A 26,194-nucleotide genomic window follows, 5' to 3' on the forward strand; every position below is an offset into this window, starting at 1 on the left:
TAGGCTGAACGTTATGAGAATGGACCACTTTTAATGCTTCGTTGCGTAGTGAACACAGCTTTGTGTTTAGTGTCAGAAATATGTATAAAAGATTGGGAACAGGTCTTGCATGGCAATAGGGCAGCACTTTCGTGGAATGTGGCGGATGGCAGGGATCAGAGGCGTTGCACAGCGGCGCTCAATTTATTAGGTTAAAAGTGTTCCATCATCACAGACAAGGAGCTATTCATATATTGAATGACTAGGCTGGATCAGCTGTCTGACCTGCTTCTGTCAGTTTAATGGGTATGATGTTCATTACTGCTCTCTTTCACTGACAGCCGCACAGCTCCGCTCCGCAGTCCCAGTGCGTCCTCGTTTCTCGGAGCCAGCTACAGGTTAAAAGGTTGGAACCCCCCACGGTGACACAATCACACTTTTTAATTACACATTTAAGAGAAAATTACTTCATATTTTACAGATACTCATATCAAATAGCTCACAGTGTCATTAACCAGAAACCATGCCCCTAAAAGCTTAGAGCTGTACCTCTGACACAGACTGACATGAGCCGGGTGCAAAGCAGAAGGCAGAGTTTGAAAACCCAACTGAAATCTCCAGTTTCTCTTGTCTCAGACAAAAAGAAATCCCCGGCCATTTGTCCGTGCACACGTCCATTTTCAGAAACGTGGATTAAATCTGGATTGTGCAGAGCTCTTTAGTGAGAAGCATCACCAGGTGGGTACTGCAGGGTGAGTTACAGTCGCAGCCTCTTGATATCTTCACTCCTGAAGTCGATACGCAGCGCTAGGACCTGACGCACTTCCGCTGGTGTTAGCCGCCATGTCAGGGGGCCTGAGTTTGGGCCCCAGTAGTCCAAGATCTCAGTTACCTGCAGTAGAAAAAGGTACATGTGAGTAAACCTGGAAGAAGTATCCTGTACTTAAAAGATAGTCTGTGCTGGATTTTCCTTAAAAAAAACAATGTATTGACTCATACAAAAGCATGTGAGTAATAACTCACATTGGTGTCAACTGCCATAAACATTAAATTTGCGATGTATATTCTGTGAAAGTGTATGTGATGATCTAAATTACCCGCTCCAGGTTGAGAATGGTGGCCATTTGTGTGAGACGAGCAAACTTATCCCTGATGGTCCAGGTGGTCACCGTGGTGAGGTACGCCACAAGAGAGCGGAGCTCTTTATCGAACTGCAGCCCTCCGAGCTACAACAGAAAGACCAGAAACAATAGATGGTCTGTAAGTTGTACAATGTGCCAACATGTATTCAGAGGTTTCCTGTAAACACTCTGGTTAAAAACAGGAAGATGTTGTCGTGACAAAAGGAAGCAGGCGTCTCTGGACTCATTAATAAATCATTGCTTGAGGCTCCACATCACATGTGTGTGTGTCAGTGATGTGATGTGGTGTGATGCAGAGGATGCTCAGCGCCACCTTGTGGCGGAGCCCGGCTCCTCACCCTGCTGAATGAGCATTTGAGGACGGTCTTCTCCATTTCAATAGATATCAAGCTGGTCATCAGGCTGGTGAGTGTGTCGTATATGACAGGAGACAAGGCTGTCTGGTGAGGAGACACACAGAAGTTTAAATGAAAATGAGAAGGAGGGATACTTATATTATATTTTGGAGTCATTGCACATATACGACACCTTGAATTCTGCCATGAGCTGCTCCAAGTTAACGATGAGCTGCTGCACCCAGGGGTCATTAGCTTCATAATCATTAAACTCCTCCTGTGAGGAACAGCAGCTGTTACAGCGACATGTCTGATGACCTCTGGTTTATTTTTGTTCACTACTCTGAGACCGTTACCTCTTCTATGTTGTGTGAGATGGACAGGAAGCTGCTGATCCAGGGTTTGACCTGAGGCTTTATGGCTGTTGTGTTTAGCTCAGTCAGGCCCTCCTGTGAAAAAAAAGCACATCAGAGCAGCGGTTATCTAACTTTTTCTGTCATGTCCCTTTAAAAGCCAAAAAAAGGCCATGCTTCCACCAACCCACTTTTTTTCAGTCATAATCAGTAACCGGGGAAGCAACTAAAAAAAAGATCCATTTTGAATTTTAGTGAAATAACGGTCAGCGTGCCCCGGACCATGAATAGGATTAGCAGTTACGGATAATGAATGAATGAATGAATGAATAAAGATCAGCATGAAAGTTTTTGTTTGTTTACTTTACCTACTGAAATTATATTGATTCAGTTTTGTCTCACTCCATATTTTTCCCCCAGTCACGACCTTCCTGCATCGGCTCTCTGCACTGTGAGGGGCCTGCCCGCCGGTTTGAGAACCACTTTATTAGAGTGTGAAACTTTTACCACTCATAAGGAGGCTTATAGTGCCACAAGTTTACACACATCTACAGCACAAAACCTAAACGACATGTATCACTTTGCTATAAAATAATTTAAACAGTGGCAGGGTGATTTCATCTTCACATTGGAGTAATTGTCTCCTTAAAATAGATAACAGCAAAGCTGGAATATACTTCTGTTTTGGCAGTAACTGTTAGATAAATATAAAAGACACTTTGTTTCCCTCTGCTGTGGACACCAGACTGTCACACTAATATTTTAAAAACACTGTGTAATTTTAAAAACTGTTTCCTCTGGCGTAGCACCTACTATAAGTAAGTAAATACACAACTCTCAGCTGACAAACACTGATCGATGTGTGTGTGTGTGTGTGTGTGTGTGCCCAACCTGTAAGAGATCCTTGAACTTGGCGGATGTGTTGACAAGGTCGGACAAACAGCTTTCAATCTTGGCTTGTTCTCCAGAGGCGGCGCCCTGACTGAACAACTTGGAGCAGTCGTTCTGCAAGGAAAAAGATACATTTAAAAAACGACAGGCGTGAACCTGCGAGCAACTATTTGTCAAGTAAATGACAAAGTGAATAGAGGGTGATGCAGAGTGCTAGTGCTGGTGTGGAACTTACCTCAAGGTTCCTCTTTAAAGTCGTGATATTCTCACTGCACACCTCAACGTTATTCAGAGTCACCTGAGAAGAAAGATAAATACAGTTCAGTGTGATTCAGCGATACTCAATCATTCTTTCCCCGTAAATATAGTGTGTAGAATTATTTCTGATGTCTAACTGGTATCCAGTGGGAGGAAGTACTCAGCTCCTTTAAAAGTAGTTGCTAACTAATTTTCCATTAATCAGCTGTTTCATTAATCAATTAATCATTTCAGCTGTACTTGTATAAAGAATTGGGCAGTTTAATTTGTAAGAAAACTTCATATTTTATACACTCTTCTTATGTTTTTATGAAATTAATAATAATAATTTGTAAAGTAGCTAAAGCTTTCAGATGAATGTAGCAAAGTAAAAGTTCAGTATTTCCCTTTGAAATGCAGTGGAGTAAAAGCAAAGAGTTGGATAAAAAGAAAATATTCAGGTATAGTACAAGTACCTGGAATTTGTACTAGTACAGTACTTGAGTAAATGTACTTAGTTACATTCTGCCACTGCTGGTATCTATGAACCTTTAAGTGCGTCTTGATCTAATCCACCTTTTTTGACAAATGGGTTAAAAGGTTTTTGAAGTAGTGCATCCTTCAGCTAAGAGCCAGTTTAAAAATTAAAGCTCTACTTACCTCACTTAAATTAGGGGTTTATTCATGCATCTGATTCCTCACTTAAATTACTGACCCTGTTTTTTGTGTTAGTCTGACAAATAACTTCTAAGATGCTGCACACGGTATGTGTGTGTGCGCGTGTGTTGTGTGACATTTATTTTACCAGAAACGCAGCCTTGGCGTTTTCGGTGCTCTCGATGCCCATTGTGTTGAACTTCCCCTGCTGTAAGCTGCTCTGCATCAGACTGACTGCGCTGCTCACGCCACGCTGGATGTCCTGAAGTGTTGTAGCTGGAAAGCCCTGCCGCAGCTTATTATACAACACCTCCCTGACAGGTGCAGAGAGACAGAGCAGGGAGGCGCACATACATGCATGAGATGTGAAGAAGTGCAAACAAATAATATAGAAGCATTCAATGCATCAACTGTGAAGTGACAGCACCTGAAGTCCGACTCGAGCACAGAGTTGGCGTGGTTGATCATGGCACAGAGGCAGTCGATGCTGGAGCTGGATAACGCTCTACTGATGCACTTCTTCACAATGTAGAAACAGTCGTCCACCATGCTGGAGGTCAGCTGACCCTTTTCATATGTATCCATAGTTACAGCCTGAGGAGGAAAACTGATGTTACTTAATGAATTTAATATGTTCGGAAGAGTAAATATTACATTTGAAGATTCACTGTGTAGAAGTGAGTGGCTGAGTTGGTGAGGTTACACTGACATTTTTCCTTTCGAGCTACTGTAAAACATCAAAATGAACTCTGTGGATGAGGTCCGTATAAAGATGTAAAGATCTCACAGTAACACAGTAATGAAAACTATATTCAATTATTATTCAAATTGGTTAGAGCCATTTCTAGCAAGCCTCTTAAATTTCCCATCTTTGGGAAGATCGCTTGAATGCATCACGTGACCCTGCATCTCTCATTAAAGGCACGTGTGTGAAATTAGTCAAAAGGGAAGCTGCTGAGGAGGACACAGTCTCCAACCGCCGTGTTTTTGGTTACAGCTCAGCATTATTGTTTGATAAATCCGTTTTTATTTTTGTTCCAGTGATTTCAACTTTGTTTTTGAAAAGACTTGTTTTATTTTGGGGTGTTCTGATTTAATTTGAACGCGACAAATCAGCTCAGCATCACACAGCAACTCCCTGAACATCCTGCAACTGGTCGACACCCGAAGATCATCTAACAAAAACAGTGAGTAACCAGATATGTCGAGATGGTCTTATCCAGTGGCGTTTGTAATTTCAAACTTGTTTAGAAGCCGAAATATTTACATCTAAATACTGGACCTCTGATGTGTGAAATACATAAATGGTCAACAATTTGCAAACAATTATGGAGCATGTTAATCATCATATATTCAAATCTGTCCTTAAAAGGGCCACATGGTCATTTCTTTGTCGAGGTTGGTATTTATAAAAAAAAAAAAAATCGGATCAATCTCACATCTTAGAGGAAAGTGTGTACTTTTATTCCAAGAACAGTTTGTTAAAATAAACTTCGTGTTTCAATAAGAGGCAAAATGGATGCAGCAGTATAATATTTTTACTACACACGTAACCGCTTCTTGTCAAAAGCTATATTACCCTCAACCATGGCTTTATCATTCTTAGATTTATAAATTGCGCACTTGAAGGTTTAGACCTTTTTTTATGAAAAAAGAAACGTAAACGTGGATAACTTAAGACCCGCGTTTTGACATGTGTCAGTCAGGCTTCTCTCCCTCTCTGACCTGAGGTGCGCATCTGTGCGTCAGTACGTCGCGCCGTCAGTGCTCACGGTGCAGGCTGGTCAGGGACGCATCAGATGATGACAACATGGGCGTCTAGTTTAAGATTATTTCTTTTTTGTGTGTTCGTCATTTTCAGGGCGGAACATGAACAAAGGGCGGAACATGAGCAAAGGGCGCTAACGGGTGCAGGATATTATTATCATAGGCGGTGTTGGCGCTCTAGGCGAAAGCCTATATCGCCTATGCCAAGAGCCGGCCCTGCCCTCAGACATGAGGAGTGGATACAGAGGTCTGGTACACTCAGTTCCTTACTCTCAGATTTCTATGATTTTCCAATTTAAATATATATCTTTTTTCATTTCTTTTAAAAAATATTTTCAAATGTATTCGTTTTTTCTTTTTTTCTCTTTTTTTTCAAATAATTTTATGTATTTTTTTTTTTTTAAATTTTCTCAGATTTTTATAATTTTCAAAGATTTAAGGTTATCTTCTAAAATAGACAAATACTATGTCAAACTGAGTTATTTACCTTGTTGACTGACTCTCTCATGTAGTACTCTTCCATCGGAATATAATATCCAATCAGCTCCTGCATCGTCCTGCTCAGCAGACAGAGTTTCAGCAGTTTCTCCACGTTCTGCTGATGCTCTGGGTGTTCAAAAAAGTACAAACCATGATTAGCTGGATAGACTTGTTGTTCCACATCTAAAAAAAAAAAAAAGGTATCTGTGCATGTATTGCCACATGCTCATGTAAAACTACCCTGTGTGACGCTCTGAGCATCCCCGACTTCAAAATCAGCCAGCATGCGACGCCGTAAAAAGCGCAGGTAGAGCTCTGCCCTCGCGTTCATCAGGGTTACTTCAGTCAGCACAGGGTCCAGCTCCCTGTTCACCACAGACAGATGCGTAAAGTCATTGGCAAATAAAGCTTCTAGAAAGTTATTTCTAAAAAGTATTTAACAAATAGATGTCATGCATATCTTTAACTCTGTTTTCAAACAAGTCTAATTGGTAACTACTATTATCCTTCTATTTACTCTAAATGAAATCTTTGACAAGTATCACATAGTGTCTACAGTTACAATAATTTAAGATAATTGCATTCTACCGGCCTGGTATTTAGTATCTTTAGCATCTGACTTTACATTTAAAGACAGAAAAATAATTATACAGATAAACAAATGAATGCATTTAATGCAATGGCTATTCACATGATAGCTATCAATCATTTGTTCACTTAAACCTATTATTTATTAATTTGAATGAATATTTTAACCGGTTGCACCACCTGACTATTATCAGTTGCGCCTGACAACTTAGTGCTGACAGGAAAAAGTGGACGAAAACATCATAGAAGAGAGCGCAGGCTGTAACAGAGACAAACAAACCTGGGCTCGATCCTCTCTCCCGGCACGCTCTTTATCATGCTGCTCTGGACGACCTGAAACTACAGCAGGGATACAGGTTCACAGTGGGTACAGGTACACTGTAAACATGCTGTAAAATCATAAAACTGTAAATAGAAAAACAATGAAATAGTAAGTTTACAGTCATATTTTGTCAAGCACTGAAATAAACAAAACTGTTTTAAATTTTAAAGTAAGAATATGTTGAAATAATGACATTTCTCTGTAGAATTTACAGATTACTGTAGTTTTCTTCCTTTTTTAAAGGGAAAAGAAAGGGTATTAAATTTTCCAAATTCATATGTTATGCTTTACAGATAAATATGTAGCCTACAAATTGATTTTACAATTGATTTCAAAACATCCTAGTGTTACATTTCAATATTCCTTAAAACTTGAACTTTCCTATTGATGTTCATGTGAAAAATTGAATAAAAAATATTTTGGGCATTAATATGGACACTGACAAAAATTATATATATATATATATATTTGTCTTCCAAATGAACAGTATAAATTTTACAGTTTAAAAGTGCAATTACAAACATTTTAAATTGTTAAATTTACAGGTTGTTCTGTATAGTGCTGCATCTTCATGGTATTTTTTACAGAATTATTCTGGCAACCACAGCTGCAGGTTATTTTTCTGTAAAAACAACAGATGTATTTTTATTTTTTACAGTGTATGGAAGAAAAATGTCATGCGGTTCAGATGTCAGGCACACCTTGTTGTGGTATCCTCTCTGCTGGATGAACTTGTCGACTATTTTCTGGGCCTGTCGGTCACACTCCTGCTGCAGGTGAGTGATAAGTGTGTACAGGTGGCCTGGACCGTAATACGTCTCCACTATGGGCTGATGTGTCTCAACAACACGAGCAATACCTGTAAACACTACATGTCAGTGGAGTCCACAAAAAGGAAACTATACACACACACTCACAGCATCAGGCACGTTTTCTCACCTTCCAGCAGCAGCGTCAGAGTGTCTGCAAATACCAGCGGTGCTCGCTTCTCGCCCAGGTCTCCTCCTGTAGCCAGCACCAGGTTCTCCTCAGCTTTGGAAGCAAGCTGTGAGAATATGTGTGAAAAAAAACAACTGACTATTTCTGTTTAACAAAAACTGAGATTTAAATTCATAATCTTATATGATCAACAAATAACTTTTTCTGACAGTCATATAAAATCAGATTAATTCACGGTGCCTTCTCTTTTTGTTTAAGGAACTGACCATGTAACGTGGACTTGCAGAGTGGGAACATTTTACTAATGTAAGTATTTGGCCGACACTCTTACCAAATACAATGAGGCAACATTAGAATGAGGAAGTTATTAGTTTCAGAGAATTTACAAACAACAAAGTGCAAATGTTTTACTAAAGCAAATAACAAGGAAGGTTTTAGAAACTTCACAGATCATGTGTTCAGTGGATCTTTTTCTTAAAAGTTAATTGCAGTTTTTGATACGTACTTAGACACAAAGCAGACAAACAGGACCAAAAACACAACTGACCTGAGTGCAGAGATACTGGCCGAAGCGTGCAAGGCCCTGCTGGTGGAGCCCCAACAGAGGGAAAATCTTGAAAAACCTTTCCACTTGTGCAAGGTCGACTGCCGCCACAGCTTCATCCAACTTCTCAGCGACAATGACCTTAAGTTTCTGCTCTGCCTCCTGCAGCATCACCAGACTGGCATCCACAGCACTGCCTACACACGATATGCAATAGCGGCATTTAAGTGCAAGACTTGACATATTGCATCTATTTTAGAGCTTATTTATATTTTTACTAACAGTGCATTGAGAAAAGGTTATTAGGACCAACAACAATCCTATTCTGATCTGAAATATTTAAAGTCAAACTTATGCAAAGATGCAAATACACTATGACAGAGAACTGGAGGCCTCGTACTTTCTTCTCCCTGCCGGCTCAGCTCAATGACCGACTGGTCCAGAGAGAGGTATCGGTGGATGTGGGCAGCAGCCTGCTCATAGTCTTCATTACGTAGAGCTGTCTGCACGCCGTCTGTGCAGAACTTCAGATCGAGGATATCGTCTGCGCGCTGGATGACGTTATACAGCCGTGTCTAAAATACAATTAAATAAAACATACACCAAGCAATCAGTATGTCTGATCTAGTACAACATTAATGCCATTAATACATCTTGTAAACAAATTGAATAAATCTCTCACTTAGTATCAGCAACTGTTTAAAATGATACATTTTGCAGAGGTGTACATGTACATGCATGTTATCATCAATTAAATGGACCCACGGGTTTACACTCCTCCAGTAATAAAAATGTTTTAGTGTTTACATGTGTTACCCCTGACAGTGCAAAGCTGATGCAGCGTCTATATTAGATTTAAGAAGCATGTGTATTTACCTTGGCCAGGTCTAGCTGTCTGACTTTGCGGCTGACGTTTTCAGCCAGGCTGCAGGTAAATGTGATCATGCCTGACAGCTGACTGGCATCTCCTCCAATCAGCTGTAGGTTAGGCCTATAAAGCACAGAGACGGCATGTTGCACAAGAAAAAACACATAATTGTCTAACACAAACTGTGATGGCTGGACCTTAATTAAATGATGATGGTTTGGTGCTTTTAAAACTACACTAATCTGTTCGAACTGTACCCCATCCTCTGCAGCGCCAGCATCTTTGTGTGAATGGTTCCCTCCTGCCCCACCAGTCTGTCCAGCTCAGCATCCACTTCTTTCTGTATAAGAGGAGAAGACAAAAGTTTAAATGAGCAAGATTATTTTAATATCAGCACCTTTATAGACCGTGCACATAACCTGTGCATTGCACTGTAATTGCAATGTATTTTAACATGTCTGTTTTCCTTTATCCAGTTTCAAACTGCCCTCATGTTCTATCAAAACCTAACCAAAGAAACCAAAATACATTTGGTAATTATTTTTGCATGCAGACGTCTGATGAGGAAGGAGATGTGTCAATGACTAAAAAAATTGTGGCATGTAGGAAGTTGAAGAGAGCGTAGGGTGAGATGAATAACCTTTTTGGATCTACAGGGTCATTAAAGGACTTGACATTTTTGTAAATTCAGACTTTTGAAGCCTATTGCATATGCTGTTTGCTAGTAAGCTTTTCAGGATTCCTGAACAATATTTCTTTCCTTACTTTGGCTGTTTTGCTTAATGACACAAAGCATGGATGCATATGCATGATATTATTTTATTAGAAGCCAGTCACATTTCTTCATTTGATTGAGTGGCTGTGTTTGTCATACAGAGAGTGAGATGATCTCTTCAGATATACTCTTCAATTAGTGATTCCTTTCCTTAATAATAAGTTATATTTGTATGCCATATATTTGTATGCATTGTGTATCATACTATAGCCTACATACAAATTGATGCACTCAGTGTAACTGATGCTTAAAAGGTAAAACAATTTCCATAAATAAGATTTTTTTAAAAAATCAAATTTAATTCACTTTCTGTAGCGCCTTATTTTGAAATCTCATTTCCTGTTTTATCTTTTAGGGCCTTTATTTTGAAGCTTTCTGGGCGGAAACAGGTCATTGCGGCACAAACGTCTAAGAAAAAAGGAAGAAAACACTGAAATGTTTGTACTGAAGTTTTTTAACAGTTTCTTGCTGAAATGGGAACAAGGTATGGTGTGGTTTTATATGTTTTCTTTGTTTTTGATGTATGTTTTTTAACTGACATTGTGGTAAAATAGTGAAAATTGAAGTGTTTGGCTGTAGCCTGTTCTTCCTAAAAAACAGCTGCTCAGTAACGTTAACATCACCGATGCAGATATGCTTGTTTCACTCATGTGAATAGTTGTGTAATATGCTTTTGCATATTTATATGGTTTATGGTTTATGGTTAAGACATATTACTCGAGAGGGTGTGTTTCATCGTCATTTTAGCGCGACAGTGAAACTGATTTATTGAATAGCGGTGATTCAGAGATGGCGGAGTAATCCTGTTAGTGATGAGGCAGGTGTGCTGTCGTCATTTTTCTAAATGTCTTGTGGAGAAATCAGATTCCTTTGTCGGAACTACTTGTCATATAATTATGTTTCACTGATGTAATTTTTTATTTTATTTGTGTGTGTGCTTTGGAAGGTGTGTTTTGGATACGATCATAAAGAAAACTGTGATGGCAAAAGAAAAAACAAACAAAAAAAACTTTTAAAAGAGCTCTCCAGCCACCCAGTCCACCCAAATGAGGGGGGGCCTATTTAACCTTTTAAATGTCGGCCTACTACTGTGTCCATACAACTGCAATTTACAGTCATCAGTCATAAATCAAGGCAACTAATAAGTGACAGCAGAGGCTGCTAGATTCTGATCTTCACATGTGGCGTTTGTGTATAATTTACTTTACTTCTTACTTAGCTCAGCAGTTTGTGTTGTCATCAGTTACACTAAATATGTGTTTTGGTAAATCCTCGACGTTAAATGTCACTTTCCAGTCAGAGAGAAACGTTGCAAGTTCAGCATCTAACCACATCTTTTTACTCTCTAACAGCTGTCTCCAGTGTTAGAAAGCCACGCCGATATTTCGCTTCTTATTCGTTTTCCTGCAGCTTCTGCCATCGCTGTGTTTCTTTAACACTAGTAGCTCCCCGAGACTCACAAAGACTCACTATCGCCTCTCAGGCCAGGATGTATTATTAGTCCATTTTCTGGCCTCGGGGTCGCTACAATAACATGTATTCAATTTATTACATTTCAACTTCAAATTGTGTTCCCAAATTCATCTGTTTTAACGAACAAGATAGAGTTGTGTTTTTAAAAAAAATAAATATATTTTTTTTGTTTTAGTAGGCTAAAAATGCAATTGATGTAATTGTTCTAGTAGGCTACCAAAAGTTTATTGTATGTACTTGTATATAACTATATTATAGGCTATGATTTAAAAAATGGCATCCGTGTATCACACTTTATTGCCATACAAAATATTGCAATACCCGACTGTATCGATTTGTCCCACCCCTAAAACTGATGCACTCAGAGCTGAAAGGCAGGCTGTAAAGGTCTAAAGAGGGAGCAGTCACATCTACCAGTGTAGATGGACACATTTAAACATTTCTAAGTATAAAAGAAAAAAATATTTTATAGGCCTATCTAAATATGAGACAGCGTGACATCCTCGGAAGCTGCAGGGCATACATATTCAGGAGGTGGGGTGGGACTATTTGGCCCCTTAACAACCAAATAGCGATCACAAATGTATGGCTAGCCCCTCAGTCAAGAGGAAACTTTATAGAGTTAAAACACAGCAGGCAGACAATGTTTTTCTCCCAAAATCCAGCACTTGGTGTTGGTATATGGTATTACACAGGTATTATGAAGGGTTTGGTAGGCTACCTTGCTAACTCACCTCCTAACCCTGTCCTCTGCCTTGTCTTAAAAACAGTAATCAGAAGCTCCAGCGTGCCCTGCACAGACAGGTCATGTGCTGAGATGTTAAATGTTAATTTATCCATAATTCAACAGAGTGGAGTTTTTGTTTTGAGCCTCCCGGAAGTTTACGCGGATGACGACAGTTTAGTGTACACGTCTAACAAACTGCCGTTAACGGTCGTTAATACAAACCTCCTCCGCACAGAGCTGCCGGTAAACTCTCTCCAGGTCCTCCAGCTCCGTCAGCGCCGAGATGGTCTCCATACTCACGGAGGACAGTGAGCCAGAGTCGCATATTTTGGCTGCCAAAGCTCCGCTGTCAGCCATCTTCCGCCACCGACGCAGGACCAGGACACCACGTCACGACTTTGTCAGACCGTCCTGGGTTTAGACTGTCAGGCAGCGCCTCATCGCGGGTTAATATGCGCCACAGAAAAGACACGCTACCCCTTCGTCTTAATATTTGGTAATTGTGACTTTAAGCGTGGCTGTGACATCGTCCTTATTAGTCTAGAATATAAACCTACAATTTACCATTTTTTATTGGTGCCGGTGCTTTCCGTAGTAGCGCCTGAGAAGTCAATATCGGGGAATACACTTTTATCTACGCATGCGCTGTGCGTTTTAGTAGCGGTAATTTATTCCTAGGATGCAAGTTGGTTTATTTTAAAGCGCAAATTCACCCAAATTACAGTAATAAATACAATTACCAACCTCAGCTAATATTGGGTTCAGCATGGAATCGTATTTATATTTTGCCTACAGCCCCTAAACCACTGATCTTGTGCTAAAATAGTTCTCTACAATATAGGTCTATTCATGAAATCAGAAATGGTGAACCATGGTGAAATCCTTTGAGTCCAGGCTGTCTGTATGCAACTGTTTTATCTGATCATTTTATGTTACTTAAATCAATGTACCTTTATGTTAATTAACCAAGACAAACCTGGTTAAATAAGGGCTAAACAAAATAATAATGACAATAATAATTTGGGAATATAAGGATCATATAAAAAGAGATAATAAATATCTTAGTATACCTTAGTATGTCCTATTTCAACAAAATTATTTTAATAATTTCAAAGTTCATATCCAACTTACAAATTTGAGTGTAAAGACAAACCTTTTGAATTATCCTGTCCTCCACAGTTGCAAAGTGAGAGGCAACACAATAATTTGTATGACTACTCTCTGCCTACTGTATGCATTTGAAAATTACTTATTGCAGCCATGAGTGAATGCTGGGTGAGGTGGGGACTGAGACATTTTTCCTGACGTGGATCAAATTTCTATTTATTTAATGCCAGATTAAAGATTTCAGGTCGACAGTGAGATGGGACCAGAGCGGGCAGAAAATTATTTTACTGTCACCTTGTATATGAAACAGCAGATATGATGATTATGATTCTGTACATGATTTTGAATGAAACTTAAATAAAAATTAAGTTAAAAAAAAATATATATATTTTACTAAAAGGGGAGTTTACATCATCATGTGTCTGAATGGGTCCAGAAGTATTTATAGAAAATCCGAAATTGGTGATGACAGCAACAGGACAGTCACGTTGTATCAGAATCAGGAGGCTTGCCGTCCTCTGGAAAACAAGACAAGTTCTTCTCTTTCCTGCCGAAGCTCTTCCCTTTTCCTCTGCAGCTCGGCCTTTTCCTTCTGCAGCTCTTCTCTCTGTCTACTTAAGTCTTTGGCTTCCTCCAGCTGTGCTTTCCTCAGTGACTCAATCTGCTCCCTCTCTGCAGCCGCCTCCCTGGCATTTACTGTACGCAGCTTGTCAAGCAGCTCCCTCTGATGCTCCAGAGCCCGAGCCTCCTCCCTCTGCGCGCTCCTCAGAGCTTCAATCAGTTCCCGCTCTCTCCTAAACATACGCCTTTCTCCTTCACACAGTCCTGAAAGCAGAAGAGGGACGTTATGAGTTAAGTCTCCGTACAGCCTGGGATACAGTAGAACTACGAAATGACAAGTAATATCTATTTTGAAACTTGATTTTAAATAATGTGTAGCAGATTCATCCACTCGACTAAAAATAGGTGATTATTGTTGCTGAGATAACAAACTGCTTTCTTAGAATTACTGAGAAAATGACAACACTCATACATGAGTGATAACTTCTTAAATAATGTGAGATGGACAATGATTTGCCTTCATATTTACTTCTTTTCCATTTAAAGTATGAAGGAAATTCACAGGGAGAAAAATATGACCTTACTAAAACTTTATGTTTGAACTACATGCAACATCTGGCTGATTTTACAAAACAAATGTTCATTAGAGAAAAAACAGGGCAAGATATGTAACTTTAATACCTATTAGTACCACCCAAATGTGTCTATAGCACACTGCAGAGTTGTTACTGTACTGAAATTTCAAACTTTGATACAATACTTTCAAAAAAAAAAAATCAATATTCCATACAATTTTAATACCACCGGGGAAATTGATATTGAGAACATCAAATTTAAAATTCTTAAAAGATTACAAGGCTATGATATTACAACAACTTTTCTTGGTTAGTAGGAGAATACTGCAAAAAATACTATAGAATAGATTCACTTTCAGGCACTTGCTACATACAGTATATACAGATATTTTTGAAAACTGATATTTTTCCTCCAGAGATTTGTTTAAATGGCCTTTTAAGGTGCATATTTTTGAAATCCTGGTTTCTATGTGTCTGTATGAACATGTAAAACAGAGCGTTTGGGAAACAATGACATTATTTCCTCAATTCACACATGCTCATAGTTGCTTTGTGTAATGAGCATGAACCTAAAACAATAACGGCAACGGCAGACTACCACATCTGCTGACATTGTGTGAGCACTGCATGGTCTAATGACTACATTTTAACTAAATATTGCAGCACCAATTCACCGACGTACGGAGGCGTCTGCTGTGCCCAATGTTATTTGGGTCTGATTATTATTATTCTTTTAAGAAGGTGGACAATAAAGTTTTTTTTTTATTAATGTCTGTATAAGTGCAGACCAGGTCTTACAGAGAGCAGAAAAGAGTGCAGCTGGTACTGGTGTATCGATACTATTGAAAATTAGTATTGAAACCATTTAAAATTCTCAGATTCAGATATGTATCGAGAGATCGATACTTTTGAAAACACCAGCACACAGTGTTGAAAACTGTCATGTTTTGAAAGCTGGCATCAAATGAGATTCAAAATTTTGTTTTATTATTTGATCAGATAGTTCCTCAATTAAATCTTAGACAATATTTAATTTAACATTTGTCTTCTGATTAATGAAGAGGTGGGTTTCCTATAAGTAACGCATTTATGCATTTCACTTATTCAGCAAGATGTCTTTAAAGTCACAGTTAATGACAAAGATAAACAGAAATGAGCTATAAAACCTCACCAGAAAACTGTCTCTGCTTCTCTGTCGCCCCAGCAGATTCTGGCGGTGTTGATGTGTCACCGTTAGCACTGGAGCCCTGTGATGCGTGGGGTGTTGGTGGGTGCCTCCCGTCTACAAATAGCTGAGAAAACATCTCAGGGTGTCTCTTGGACATGTGCCGATGCAGGTTGCTGGTGCTGCCGCCCTCAAAGCACTGCAACTTCTTCATGCAGATGCGGCAACGAGCAGCAGCCAAACTGTCCAGGCGCTCATAGTGCCTCCAAATCAAGCTGCGTTTAGTCCATCTACGAGTTACAGGATGGTCATCGCTCGATTTTCCATGTGTTATTTCTTCTGCTGGACCTCCATGTGCAGCTTCCAGGATGCTATTAATAGCAGAGTTAATACCAGCTTCGTTCTCTGTGGTAAGGGTTTCAGCATCTCCTTCCTCCAAAGCTACTTCCACTACAGAGGAAAACAAAATGTTATACTGCTGGATGCAACTAAAGTTTCATTACTGATAACTATGCATTTTTTTTTAATGACTGATTCTGTGTATAAAATATCAAGACACAATTGTAAAAAAATACCCATCACAAGTTCCTGGAGCCCAATATGACACATTCAGAGATTTTATAATGATGTAAAAACAGAAAAAAAAATTAACAAGTAAATATTTGACATGTTCTCTAAATGACTAAAATGTGAACCAGTAATCAAAATTGTTCTTTTTTTCCCCCTCAGTGTTTCCCCCCCACATGCATTAAGCATTTCTTCTGGCTTAAGTGGGTTTGAAGGTTGAAGTCAATGGACTTTCTTCATGGAGCACACTTTGGTAAGTTATGTCTTATTAGGGAAAGCACTGGTGTCAGTTAAAGGGTCCAGTGAGCAAGATTTAGGGGGATTTAGTGTTAGCTTAGCAGAGAGGATTGCAGGATTGGTTGCAATTCCTTCAGTGTTCATTGTTAAGGAAGTTTTTACTGGGAGCGGAATTATATGCAGAGGTCTCTTCCTCTTCAAAACAAACAGACCCGGTGATTAAAACCAGTAAACATACCTAATAAAGCACTGAACAAAGCAGTTTCACATAAAAAATCAGTGTTTTTCCAGCGCCTCTCATCGCACAGTGGCTTCTAACTTTGATGGCCAATGTGAAAATGCAAATGGCCCTGTCAAGAGCCTGTGTTTGGGTTGTGTGTTGTGTAGAAACATGGCGGTACAGCAAAGTACGTTTCTAGAATTTCAAGATATTTCTTGTTTTTTTTTTTTTTTGGATGTTTCTGGGATTTTAGGACATTTCTAGGATATCAAGATGTCTCTTGGGTTTTAGTAAGTCTCTAGGATTGTTGGGCATTTCAAGGATTTTAAGACATTTCTAAGATTTTAGGATGTTTCTAGAATAGTAGGACATACCTAGGGTTTTTGCATGTTTCTAGGATTTTAAGACATGTCTAGGATTTCAATACATTTATTGGATTTAAGGGTGTTTTAGGACGTTTCTAGGATTGTTGGGCATTTCTAGGATTTTAGGGCATACCTGGGATTTTTGCATGTTTACGATCCTAGGATATTTCAAGACGTTTCTTGGATTTTAGGATGTCTCTAGGATTGTTGGGCATTTCTGGAATTTTAGGGTATTTCTAGGATTTGAGAACATTTCTAGGATTTTAGGACATTTCTTGGATTTTAGGATATTTCTAGGCTTGTTGGACATTTCTCGGATATCAAGGCATTTCTTGGATCTTAGGACGTTTTAGGGTTGTTAGACATTTCTAGGATTTTAGGTCATGAGGGGCTTAGCTAGATCATCTGTCAGAGAATGCATTTTATTTGCAAACAAGCTCTAATGTAATGCTGGTTTATGCACTCTGGCACCTTATGTATTGTAAAAGTACATTACACAAAAAAAAACAGTGTGAAAAACTTTATTTTTATTGTGAATTAGAAAATGGTTTGGGGGCCATCCGGCACTCTATTGGGGGGGCAGATTTGGCCCGCGAGCCTTACGTTGAGTTTCACAGGGCTAGCTCATACACCGCTGATATCGGGACGGCGTCATCGCGGAAGCACAACACGCACCAGGTCAACATTAGGTGATGTTAGCTCTGTCGGCACTGTTGCTGTTGTTTATAGCGACAGCACGTTAGCACCGTTAGCTGCTAGCCTCCACGTTGAGAACCGTATACAGACAATTCATACGTTGTGAGCCCCTTTAAGTGATCGTACCGGAGCAGAACCGTTCACTGCCCGCCTCCATGTCCTCATGACCATTGATGGGGGTAGTTTCTGTCAGCCGACCCTTACTCTTCCTCACGACCGCGGTGGGATGTTTGACACGCAGGTGCCTCAGCAAGTTAGTGGTGGTGCCCGATCCCGATTTGACCAGATAATCCCCGCAGAGCAGACACTGGGCCGACTCTGAGTCGACGGCTTTAAAAAAGCCCCAAACAACACTTCTTTTTCGGACCATGTTTACGGTTGACTCCAAACACAGTGTGGACTCTTCTTCCCTATTTGGGTTCTCACGGCGGTAATCACAGCAGCTTTTTAGGCGCATTATCGCTGCCTGCTGGACTGGAGGGTGGAGCAGCGGCCTGGCAGGACAACAAAACAAACATACGAAATCAGTGATAATGAATTTACAGCCTACGGGCCAAATCTGGTCCCCTAACCATTTTCTAATTCACAATAAAAATAAAAAGTGATTCACACTGGGGATTATTTTTGAACTTTTTGTATAGACAGGCTACATAAAGTGCCCAAAGTCCAAAAACAGCATAAAAACAGAGCTTGTTTATTAAAATAAATAAATAAATAAAAAGGGCCAGTGGAAGATCCCCAGCACCCTTTGACAGAGGTGCTAGTTAAGTTGCTATGTCCTAAAAACGTCCCTAAAAATCCTAGAAATATTCTAAAACCTAGAAACCTGCTAAATTTCTCAAAATGTCCTAAAATCCTATATGCCTTCTAAATTTCTTGAAAAGTTCTAAAATACTAGAAACATGTATGGGGCTTCTGTAACTGGCCCCTGGCATCCTGTCTTTTTGCAAAAGTGGCCCCCAAGCAAGTTGAGTATCCCTGCACTAAAGTGTCTCTATATTATTCCTGTAGCTTTTAAATAATCATTTAGGAGATAGCACACCTGTCTCTCCCAGCGAATTTCTCAATGTAATATTGTGTTTTTCATCAATTAGTCGTTATATTACATCCCTTATTTAATCGTTGTTTCCCCCCCCAAACCTTTACTTCATATAATAACACTTATTACACTTTCAAGGGTGACAGGCGCTTGATTTCCCTCGCTGAAGACATCATACAAGTACATACCATGTATAAAGTGGAACACATAATAGAGAAAAGCAATGAAAAAAGTATTTAAAAAACATTTTATTGCTTAAATTTAACACTGGGGGGAGATAAAGAGCTGTATGAAAACTAATACTGTACAAGCTTTTACAGTTTTAATTGCGTTTTGAGTGAGTTGAATTGAGATGCCCTGTTTACATAAACCTACATATATAACAAATGATGTCTGAAATTAAAAGTTAAAGATCAAGTCCTGGAGTTGAAAAAAAACTTTGATTTTCTTTTGTTGTCTGTGCTGGCTATTTAGTGCAAATTGTTTATATCTGGCAAAAATTTAAATGAGACTTAGAATAAAGTTATCAAATATCACTATTTTAAGCTTAGATTTTTTAATTTATTAATTTTTTTCTGACAGAAGCATTTGTTGCACATGAGGTGCCCAAGGACCATCGGAAATTTGAAAATACAACAATAACTTCTGTTTTTACAGTTTCCGACTCTGGTAAATGGTTTAACTTTGGTGATTTTGAACCCCCTGAAGTCTGGATCGACATCAGTTTTCCTGTGCTGCATTCAAACACCTGTCACAAGCTATTCAACCCTTTGAAACATGAGCATTTTTTCCCTTTTTGTTTTAAAAAAAAAAACAAAATAAAAAACAAAATATAGGGGAAAAAGACATGGACCAACTTAGCAAAACTTTTCCCCACAAATTGCAAGAAATTAGTAAAAAAAAAAAGGGACCAGGTAATTACCTTAAAAATTGGTGTTACAGAAAAAATAATAAAATATTTAAAATAAATACATATATATTATTCTATTTTCTTGTTTGGTTTTTAGTGTACATATTTTATTTATTTATTTATTTTTGCTTATTTTCAGGTAATTGTCTTGAAACTTTTCCCCCCAAAAAAACTAAGTTCAAGGGAGAAATGTCCAGAAAACTGCTTTTTATATTTATAATCATTTTAGATTTAAAATCACATTATATATATATAAAAAAAAAAGATAAATCAAAAATAATCAGCACCTTTAAATGGTCCCTTTCTTCTTCTATTTTACATATTTAATTGATATTATTAATAACATATTTTTAATTTGATTTTTTCTTAATTTCAGGTAATTTCCTTGTAACCTTTTCACTAATTTCTTTCTTCTACCTGTTACCTTCTTCCCATGTTTTTAAAAGAAATCAAACCAGTTTGCTCAGGTTTTAAATGGTTAAAGAAAGCATGCCTCATGTTTTCTTTTATAATTGGCAGTAAAATGAATATAAAATACAGTCATTTAGAGTAGTCCATCCATCCCCAAAGCCAAAATAAAAAAAGAAGTCCCTCTTCAGTACTTAAAAAATGATGACATGCCCCCTCCCCTTTTTACACCAACCCCTCCCCTTCCATAAATAACGAACAGTCCCTAAACAGTTCGTCAAAAGCATAAAAAATGATTACAGGCATTCGCAAACATTGCATTCCCCCTGGAAATTCAAAGGGACCTGTTTTGAGTTTTTCGGATGTAAACTCTTCAGCTCTGCGTGACTCCTGCCTGTGTCTCTCCTCCCACCCGGTGGACGGTCAGACGTTAACAGCCTCCCATCAGTCGTCGTCAGCCATGTTGTTGGTGTGACACACTGAGCTGTCAGCAACAGGTCCTCTGAGTAACAACGCCGCTAAACTTTGACATTTCCTCAACTAATACTGCTCTCCTTGGATAATAAACCCATAAAGTGTGTCCGGGAAACCGTCCAGAAGTGGTGGAGGATCACTTTTGCATCGCCGGAAGCTCGGAAGTTGATGTTTTTTGGTCATTGGGGTGAGAGAGGTACGCAAGCGAAACTGCTTAACTAAGCATTAGCGTAAGTTTAATAGTGTTGTGGTAATGTTTCTACAGATGGCGTTTAAGCGTAACAGAAGCGTTTGGACTGTTAATTTCGTCTGTGTATGTTTGTTTAGCTTGTCTTTAATTCAGGAAGAAAGAAAACTGTATTTGAAGGAGGGAGATGCTCTGTTTGGATGGGAGTTAGGTTAGCTAGCTAAGTTATGATTTCAGTAGATGTTAGCTTTTATCTGGATCCAAACACAGCGTGTTTAGTGATGCTTCAGTGAGGTGTTGTGAAGTTTGTGAAAGCGCATTTGCAGGTCAGTCTCCTAAATTCCTCTCGGTTCAAACGAGTTGAGCAGGTTGCAGGCAGGTGATCAGGGAATGTTACTCTATCAGTTTATCGGTCAGACACACTGAAGTCTCTGTCAGCCTGTGAATGAAGAAATATGTGCTCCACAATAGACTAGCAGAGTTTTAATTTATTCATTTTTTCTCATTTTTTGTTTATTTTATTAATTTGTTTTGACGTTTTTCTACTGCAAGAACATTATCACAAACTGACAAGTACTATAAAAACTAACAGATACAAAGGTGCAGCGTTATCTCTGCAGTTTGCGTAACATTGTTGAATCAAAATACCAACAGCACAGCACCAATCCAAATCAAGCCTGGAAACAAAATGAAGTCCCTATCTCACTGCCAAAGCAAAAGAAACAAAAACCTTCTACAACAAGTGTGACCTGGAGCATTACAATAATGGATAGGTTTCGTAGGGCATTTATTCACCAGGTGTGAGGTGTAACCAGCCTTTTGATTTTGTTTAATGTAATTTATTGGTGATTTGTACAGGGACAGTGCACAATTAAAAGTAATTGCACCAGAGTTGGCTAGCAGCTAATTTGCATTTGTCCCTGAGTAGGTAAAGAAAAAAAGCCTATACTACACTACCTAAAACATAACAATACATAAACAACACTTCTCCTCCTTAATGTCTTCAGTCAAGCTTCAGAGAAGATCGTTAAGATAATACACATTCACATATACACACAGGCAAATAAATATCCTGTTTTAACTTTATTACTCACTATAACAAATAACAAATAACAAATAACAGTGTATCAGAGTACCTCCTCTAGTCCTGTCATATATCCTGATATAGTCTATGGACAAATCAGGGCGAGTCAAAGCAGACTAAAAGAGGGAGAGGCATGCCTTGCCTCTTAAGAAAACAAAACAGTATGGCAAACAGTGTTAATCAAACCCAATCTGAAACACTCCAAAGGCCCCTGCAGCAGTTTTTGAATGTGTGAAGGGCACTGTTGAATGGTTGTGCTGAAATATCACTGAAACAGTCAGAAGAGTTAGCTCTACAGTGGGAGGCTGCGGGAAAGACAGAAAAAATAGGGGGATGAGTGGTAAAGGAGATGGATAGCATGGGTAATTTTACTGTACATAGGAACAAACACGCACACAGAGGGAGAGAGAGAGAGAGTCATCGGGATGGAGTTGATGTCATTGGTGTGAGGTCAGCGAGCGAGGCGGCTGAAAATCAATCATTGATTTCGTAGAACAACAGGCAGCGCTTGTTTCAGAACAGAGTAGTGATGAGGACAGGCCAGGGTCATCCAACTGGGAGGGCATACAGTAGATTTAGGGGCAAATGGACAGACATAGATATAGTGGTACATGAAGAGACAGAGAGAGGAAAAAGGTCCAAAAGATAGGCATGGAATGAGGAAGTGGAGGAGAAACGGTCATTGTGAAAACATCCTTTCCTCAGTTTCATCCATCTGTGTCTGGTTCTTCGTTGTGTTATGATTTCCTCTTGTCAGTGTTGAAGAGTCTACAGAGTCTACAAGCGCACATGAAGCAGAGCATAAGGGACAAACAGACCCAGACAGATACTCCTGGACTGAGAGAAAGAGAGTACAATATGCAGGGTTCAAAGCTGCTGTTGAAGCAGTTAAGGTCAGGGACAGCCAGGTTGTTTATCCAACAGTTCTCAGTGTTGTGTGTGTATACTAATGAGGAGACAGAAGTGTCTCAGTCCCTTTGCAGGAACCAAAGCAGAATTGAAGCAGGGGTTATTCCAGAAAGCTGGTTGTGTGAAAACTCTGACTATGTTAACCCTGAGATGAGGGAAACTCTGTGTTATCTGTTCCAGAAAGACAGCTAAGTCAAACTCTGAGTCAGTCACCATGGTAACTGACTCCGTTAACATAATCTGCTCGCTGGCAGGTTTTCTATAAGAAACCCTGAGTTTCTACCTGTCTCCTCCCACCTGAAGCAAGCTGTCAGACACGGATTGTCCGTATTTTTGCAATCCGATAGATATCGAAGCAGAATTATTACGCAGTGCCTTACATTGGGAGAGGATTTTCAGACCTCGATTGGATCTCATCCCCCAATGAATATTTATTATAATGGCACAGTTTTTCATTACACTCAATCATTTATCTTTATAACGTTCTCCGGCCGTACATATCCAATCTCACACACCACCGTTCTGTTGGCTGAGTACAACCCAAATATTATTTTTTTTTTTATAATTTGTATTTTAGTGAATTTCATATACACATCACCAAGATTTTAGTCTACAAAACAGTGACTCCAATATGAATAAAATAAATAAAATTTTAAAAAATGACATATAAAATGAATATATTAAAAACATTAAACCCAACAAAACACCAATATTAGATTAAATCTAAAAAACATCTAAAAAGCTAAAATACCACCTTACACTAAAAGACAGTCAATAAAATAAACAATCACATATCAGTCAGCTTAATAAAAGTACCATCCCCACATTCGTATGCACCATAATCTACAATAATCATCATAGTAATTCTCAGTCCCATAAAGAAAGTTAATATTGTGTTCACGGTGTGTGTTTATATCAATATCTAATGTTCACTCAGCAGGATATTAGGCGAGAGGACATACATGTGTTAAAACAGCATTCTGTTGGGGGTTTAAATTACTACATGTGGAAATAGCCACTGAATTAATATTTACTCTTTTTAATGTCAAATATGAATAAAACCAAAGTGAGGTCAGCCTAAAATCATGAACGAGAGAAATATGCCTTACCTTTCTGATTATGTTTTTCAATTTTATTTTCAGTTGCTTCTAAGTGCATTTTCCCTCTATTGGATTGCACCTAAATGAAAATCAGAATTTACTTAATCCACCACTTTTTCACCTGTATGCTACCAATTTAATAAAGTGCAGTTAAATGTTAAGTCAGTGGACAAGTGCAATTAAAGGTACGCATTGACACAAACGGTGGTGGCTCATATTGACTTTGAGGAATAGTTTAATGCAATATATTTTTCCCCCCAATAAAAATATAGAAGCTGATTTGCAAATTTCTATTGGTCCTAACTAAAGGCCCTGCATTTAAAACAAAGTGGGTGGGAAAGCCAGGAAAGCTGTTGACATGGAGTGTAATCTGGAACTGTCAGCTGACAAAACAAACAACAGTGTCTGTCTACATGAAAAAAGCCCTAGTGGCTTTCCTGGTTGACAAATAACTGCCTACATGGACATTAATGTTCACAATATGATTCTTTAAGCCGGAACGACATTCAACAGTTCACTGTTTTATCAGTCTCCCTTTATTTGTTTGTGTTTGTATTGGACATGTGGTCGTGGTGGTGTCTATGGTGCTCGCGCCGCTCAAATTTAGTGGCAGATCTGCTGCCTACTCTGATGGTCAAATGGTGAGCAGACTCTGCCTACTTGGTGCACTGGTGCACACCCAGTCTTGCTTTGGACCAATGGGCCTTTTTCACAGAAGACACTCTGACTTGACATAACAAGAAAATTAATGAATAATATAATGTGGACTGTACTGTCTTTACCTTTACTAGTTTCTGAGCCATGCCTGTATATTCTTGCTCACTGACAAGGCCTACCAACACTTAAAGGTCCACTGTGTAGGATTTAGAGGGATATATTGGCAGAAACTGGTTTAGGTTCAGGAAGCAAAACTATGGAGAGTCATTTCATTATTAAATCACCTTTTTTTGTAAGGAAAAACTTGCTAGTTGCTGCTATGACTTGCAGCTTTTTGATGGGCTTGCTTGAGCTTGTAGGAAGAGGCAGAGTTTAGTGACCTTTCAACTTTTTGGGTGGATTTTTTCCTTAAGAATGTGGTTGGATTGCATTTACACCTGGCTGACGTTGAGCCAGCTCTTCATGACTGTAGAGGAGTAGTTTCATAAACTACAGGTTGGGACCTAATACGAGTCATAAGTCTATTTATGTATTCAACATTGACAACAGTAATGGGACTGCTGTGCGTGTGTGAGTAGCAGGATGGCTTACACAATCTTAGTATTGGGCCAGACCTTGAAAAGTTCCTCATACTGTAAATTAAATGCAGCATCAGCTAGAGCTGGGAGGAAATCGAAGTCTTGCCTCCAGTTGCCAGTCCCTATTCATTATAAGAATGTAGGGTCCAGACTATACAGTCTGTTTTGAAGGGTTTTTCTGAGCTTATAAAAACTGCTCAGCCCATTTGACGATCATGCAAACCCCTGTGTAGAAAATGAAAACTTTGTATAATTCTGTGAATGTATTACTTATGTCTCACTCGCTATGGTGCCGACTGTAATGCTATCAAAACACCGCATCAGGCTTTCATTCACAGACGCCTTCCTGAAGCCTGGAGTCAGTTTTCCAACCTTGTTTTTAGTGGCTTTTAATAGGTCCTGTATCACAGGTAAAGTACAGCTAGAGTTAGTACTCTAGGGTAGGTGGAGCCCTCGCAAAGGATTTGCATGAGGTTTGCAAAGCTGAATCTACCACTTAGGTCCGTCACTTGTGTCAGCTAAGTCAGTCGCTCAGTCAGTCAGTTGGTAAGGGAGGCGTCCAGGCAGGAAAAGTCAGACTCCACTGTGACTTGAAATAGTAAACCCTAAAGCAGACAGTCTACTGCTATCTTTCATTTATTCATTATAATTCTTACTGTGTTACATTACCAGAGGTTATGCTCCCTGACTAGAGCCTGTCCAATACTGAAGGGCCGATGCTGTTGGCTGATGTAATGTCATGTCTGGCATATTTTTATGTTGAGCAATATACACGAAAAGTGCTTTGAATTAACATTAACAATCATATCCATAAAGTATTTATTTAATAAGAATTAAATGCATACAAACTTGTCAATATTACATTGTCAAAATGTCTTATGAGGGAGTAAAGTTAGAAAGCGCTTAACAGTTTGCTTATCCACAAATACTTGGGAAGTGCCTAATGTATGGTGTTATTGCTATATAGGCCAATCTTCTTTTAAACTAAATCAATACATTTATGGCAATTAGATGAAATATTATGGAAAAGTTATGGAAAAGTTTTGAAATTGAATTATTATGTGTGGGTACCTTGTACTAAAGTATTAAACAGAGTTCCCACTGTGATGGAAAACCTGGAAAAGTCATAGAATTTCACAGTCAGCTTTTCCTGATCTTAAAAATTTATGGAAAGTCCTTAAAACTTTTGGAAAAGTCAAGGAAATTGTTAGAATAATGTTCCCTGTTGTTTTCTACTGTAAATGATGCAGTCTAGCTGTGTAGGGACTGCTACAAACA

General features: G+C 38.9%; 3 protein-coding genes and 1 long non-coding RNA gene across 9 annotated transcripts in view; 2 read left to right on the top strand and 2 right to left on the bottom strand.

Moving 5' to 3' along the window:
• Positions 1-164: 164 nt before the first annotated feature.
• cog4 (component of oligomeric golgi complex 4) lies at positions 165-12,484 on the bottom strand. The gene is made up of 19 exons (XM_042495678.2): positions 12,300-12,484; positions 9,360-9,442; positions 9,111-9,225; positions 8,635-8,809; positions 8,238-8,431; positions 7,691-7,796; positions 7,453-7,610; positions 6,710-6,768; positions 6,082-6,206; positions 5,849-5,967; positions 4,022-4,188; positions 3,743-3,908; positions 2,936-2,998; positions 2,701-2,814; positions 1,813-1,905; positions 1,650-1,733; positions 1,460-1,561; positions 1,077-1,205; positions 165-871 (listed from the first exon to the last, which is right to left on the bottom strand). The coding sequence occupies exons 1-19, from the start codon at positions 12,432-12,434 to the stop codon at positions 737-739; spliced, it is 2,322 nt and encodes a 773-aa protein (XP_042351612.1). The 5' UTR covers positions 12,435-12,484; the 3' UTR covers positions 165-736.
• LOC121950600 (uncharacterized) lies at positions 4,485-15,542 on the top strand. 5 transcript variants are annotated; one of them, XR_015776680.1, is made up of 5 exons: positions 4,485-4,781; positions 7,410-7,527; positions 7,949-7,996; positions 10,233-10,361; positions 15,528-15,542. It is a non-coding gene; the product is annotated as an uncharacterized LOC121950600 (long non-coding RNA). The 5 variants fall into 5 exon arrangements; XR_015776679.1 differs by lacking the exon at positions 15,528-15,542 and adding an exon at positions 13,415-13,442; XR_015776678.1 differs by lacking the exon at positions 15,528-15,542 and adding an exon at positions 11,230-12,257.
• On the bottom strand, positions 13,460-18,047 carry LOC121950236 (uncharacterized). The gene is made up of 3 exons (XM_042496213.2): positions 17,697-18,047; positions 15,492-15,935; positions 13,460-14,009 (listed from the first exon to the last, which is right to left on the bottom strand). The coding sequence occupies exons 1-3, from the start codon at positions 18,025-18,027 to the stop codon at positions 13,684-13,686; spliced, it is 1,101 nt and encodes a 366-aa protein (XP_042352147.2). The 5' UTR covers positions 18,028-18,047; the 3' UTR covers positions 13,460-13,683.
• A 2,308-nt stretch (positions 18,048-20,355) lies between these two features.
• Positions 20,356-26,194, top strand: part of itsn2b (intersectin 2b) — a 41,602-nt gene continuing 35,763 nt past the window's right edge. For both annotated transcript variants that reach the window (XM_088078120.1, XM_088078124.1), the window contains exon 1: positions 20,356-20,597. The gene's annotated coding sequence lies outside the window, so the exon portion shown is untranslated. The remainder of the gene's footprint in view (positions 20,598-26,194) is intronic.

The sequence above is a fragment of the Plectropomus leopardus genome, chromosome 1 (assembly GCF_026936395.1).
Source record: "Plectropomus leopardus strain MGB_pleo_1.0 chromosome 1, ASM2693639v1, whole genome shotgun sequence".
Lineage (NCBI taxonomy): Eukaryota > Metazoa > Chordata > Actinopteri > Perciformes > Serranidae > Plectropomus > Plectropomus leopardus.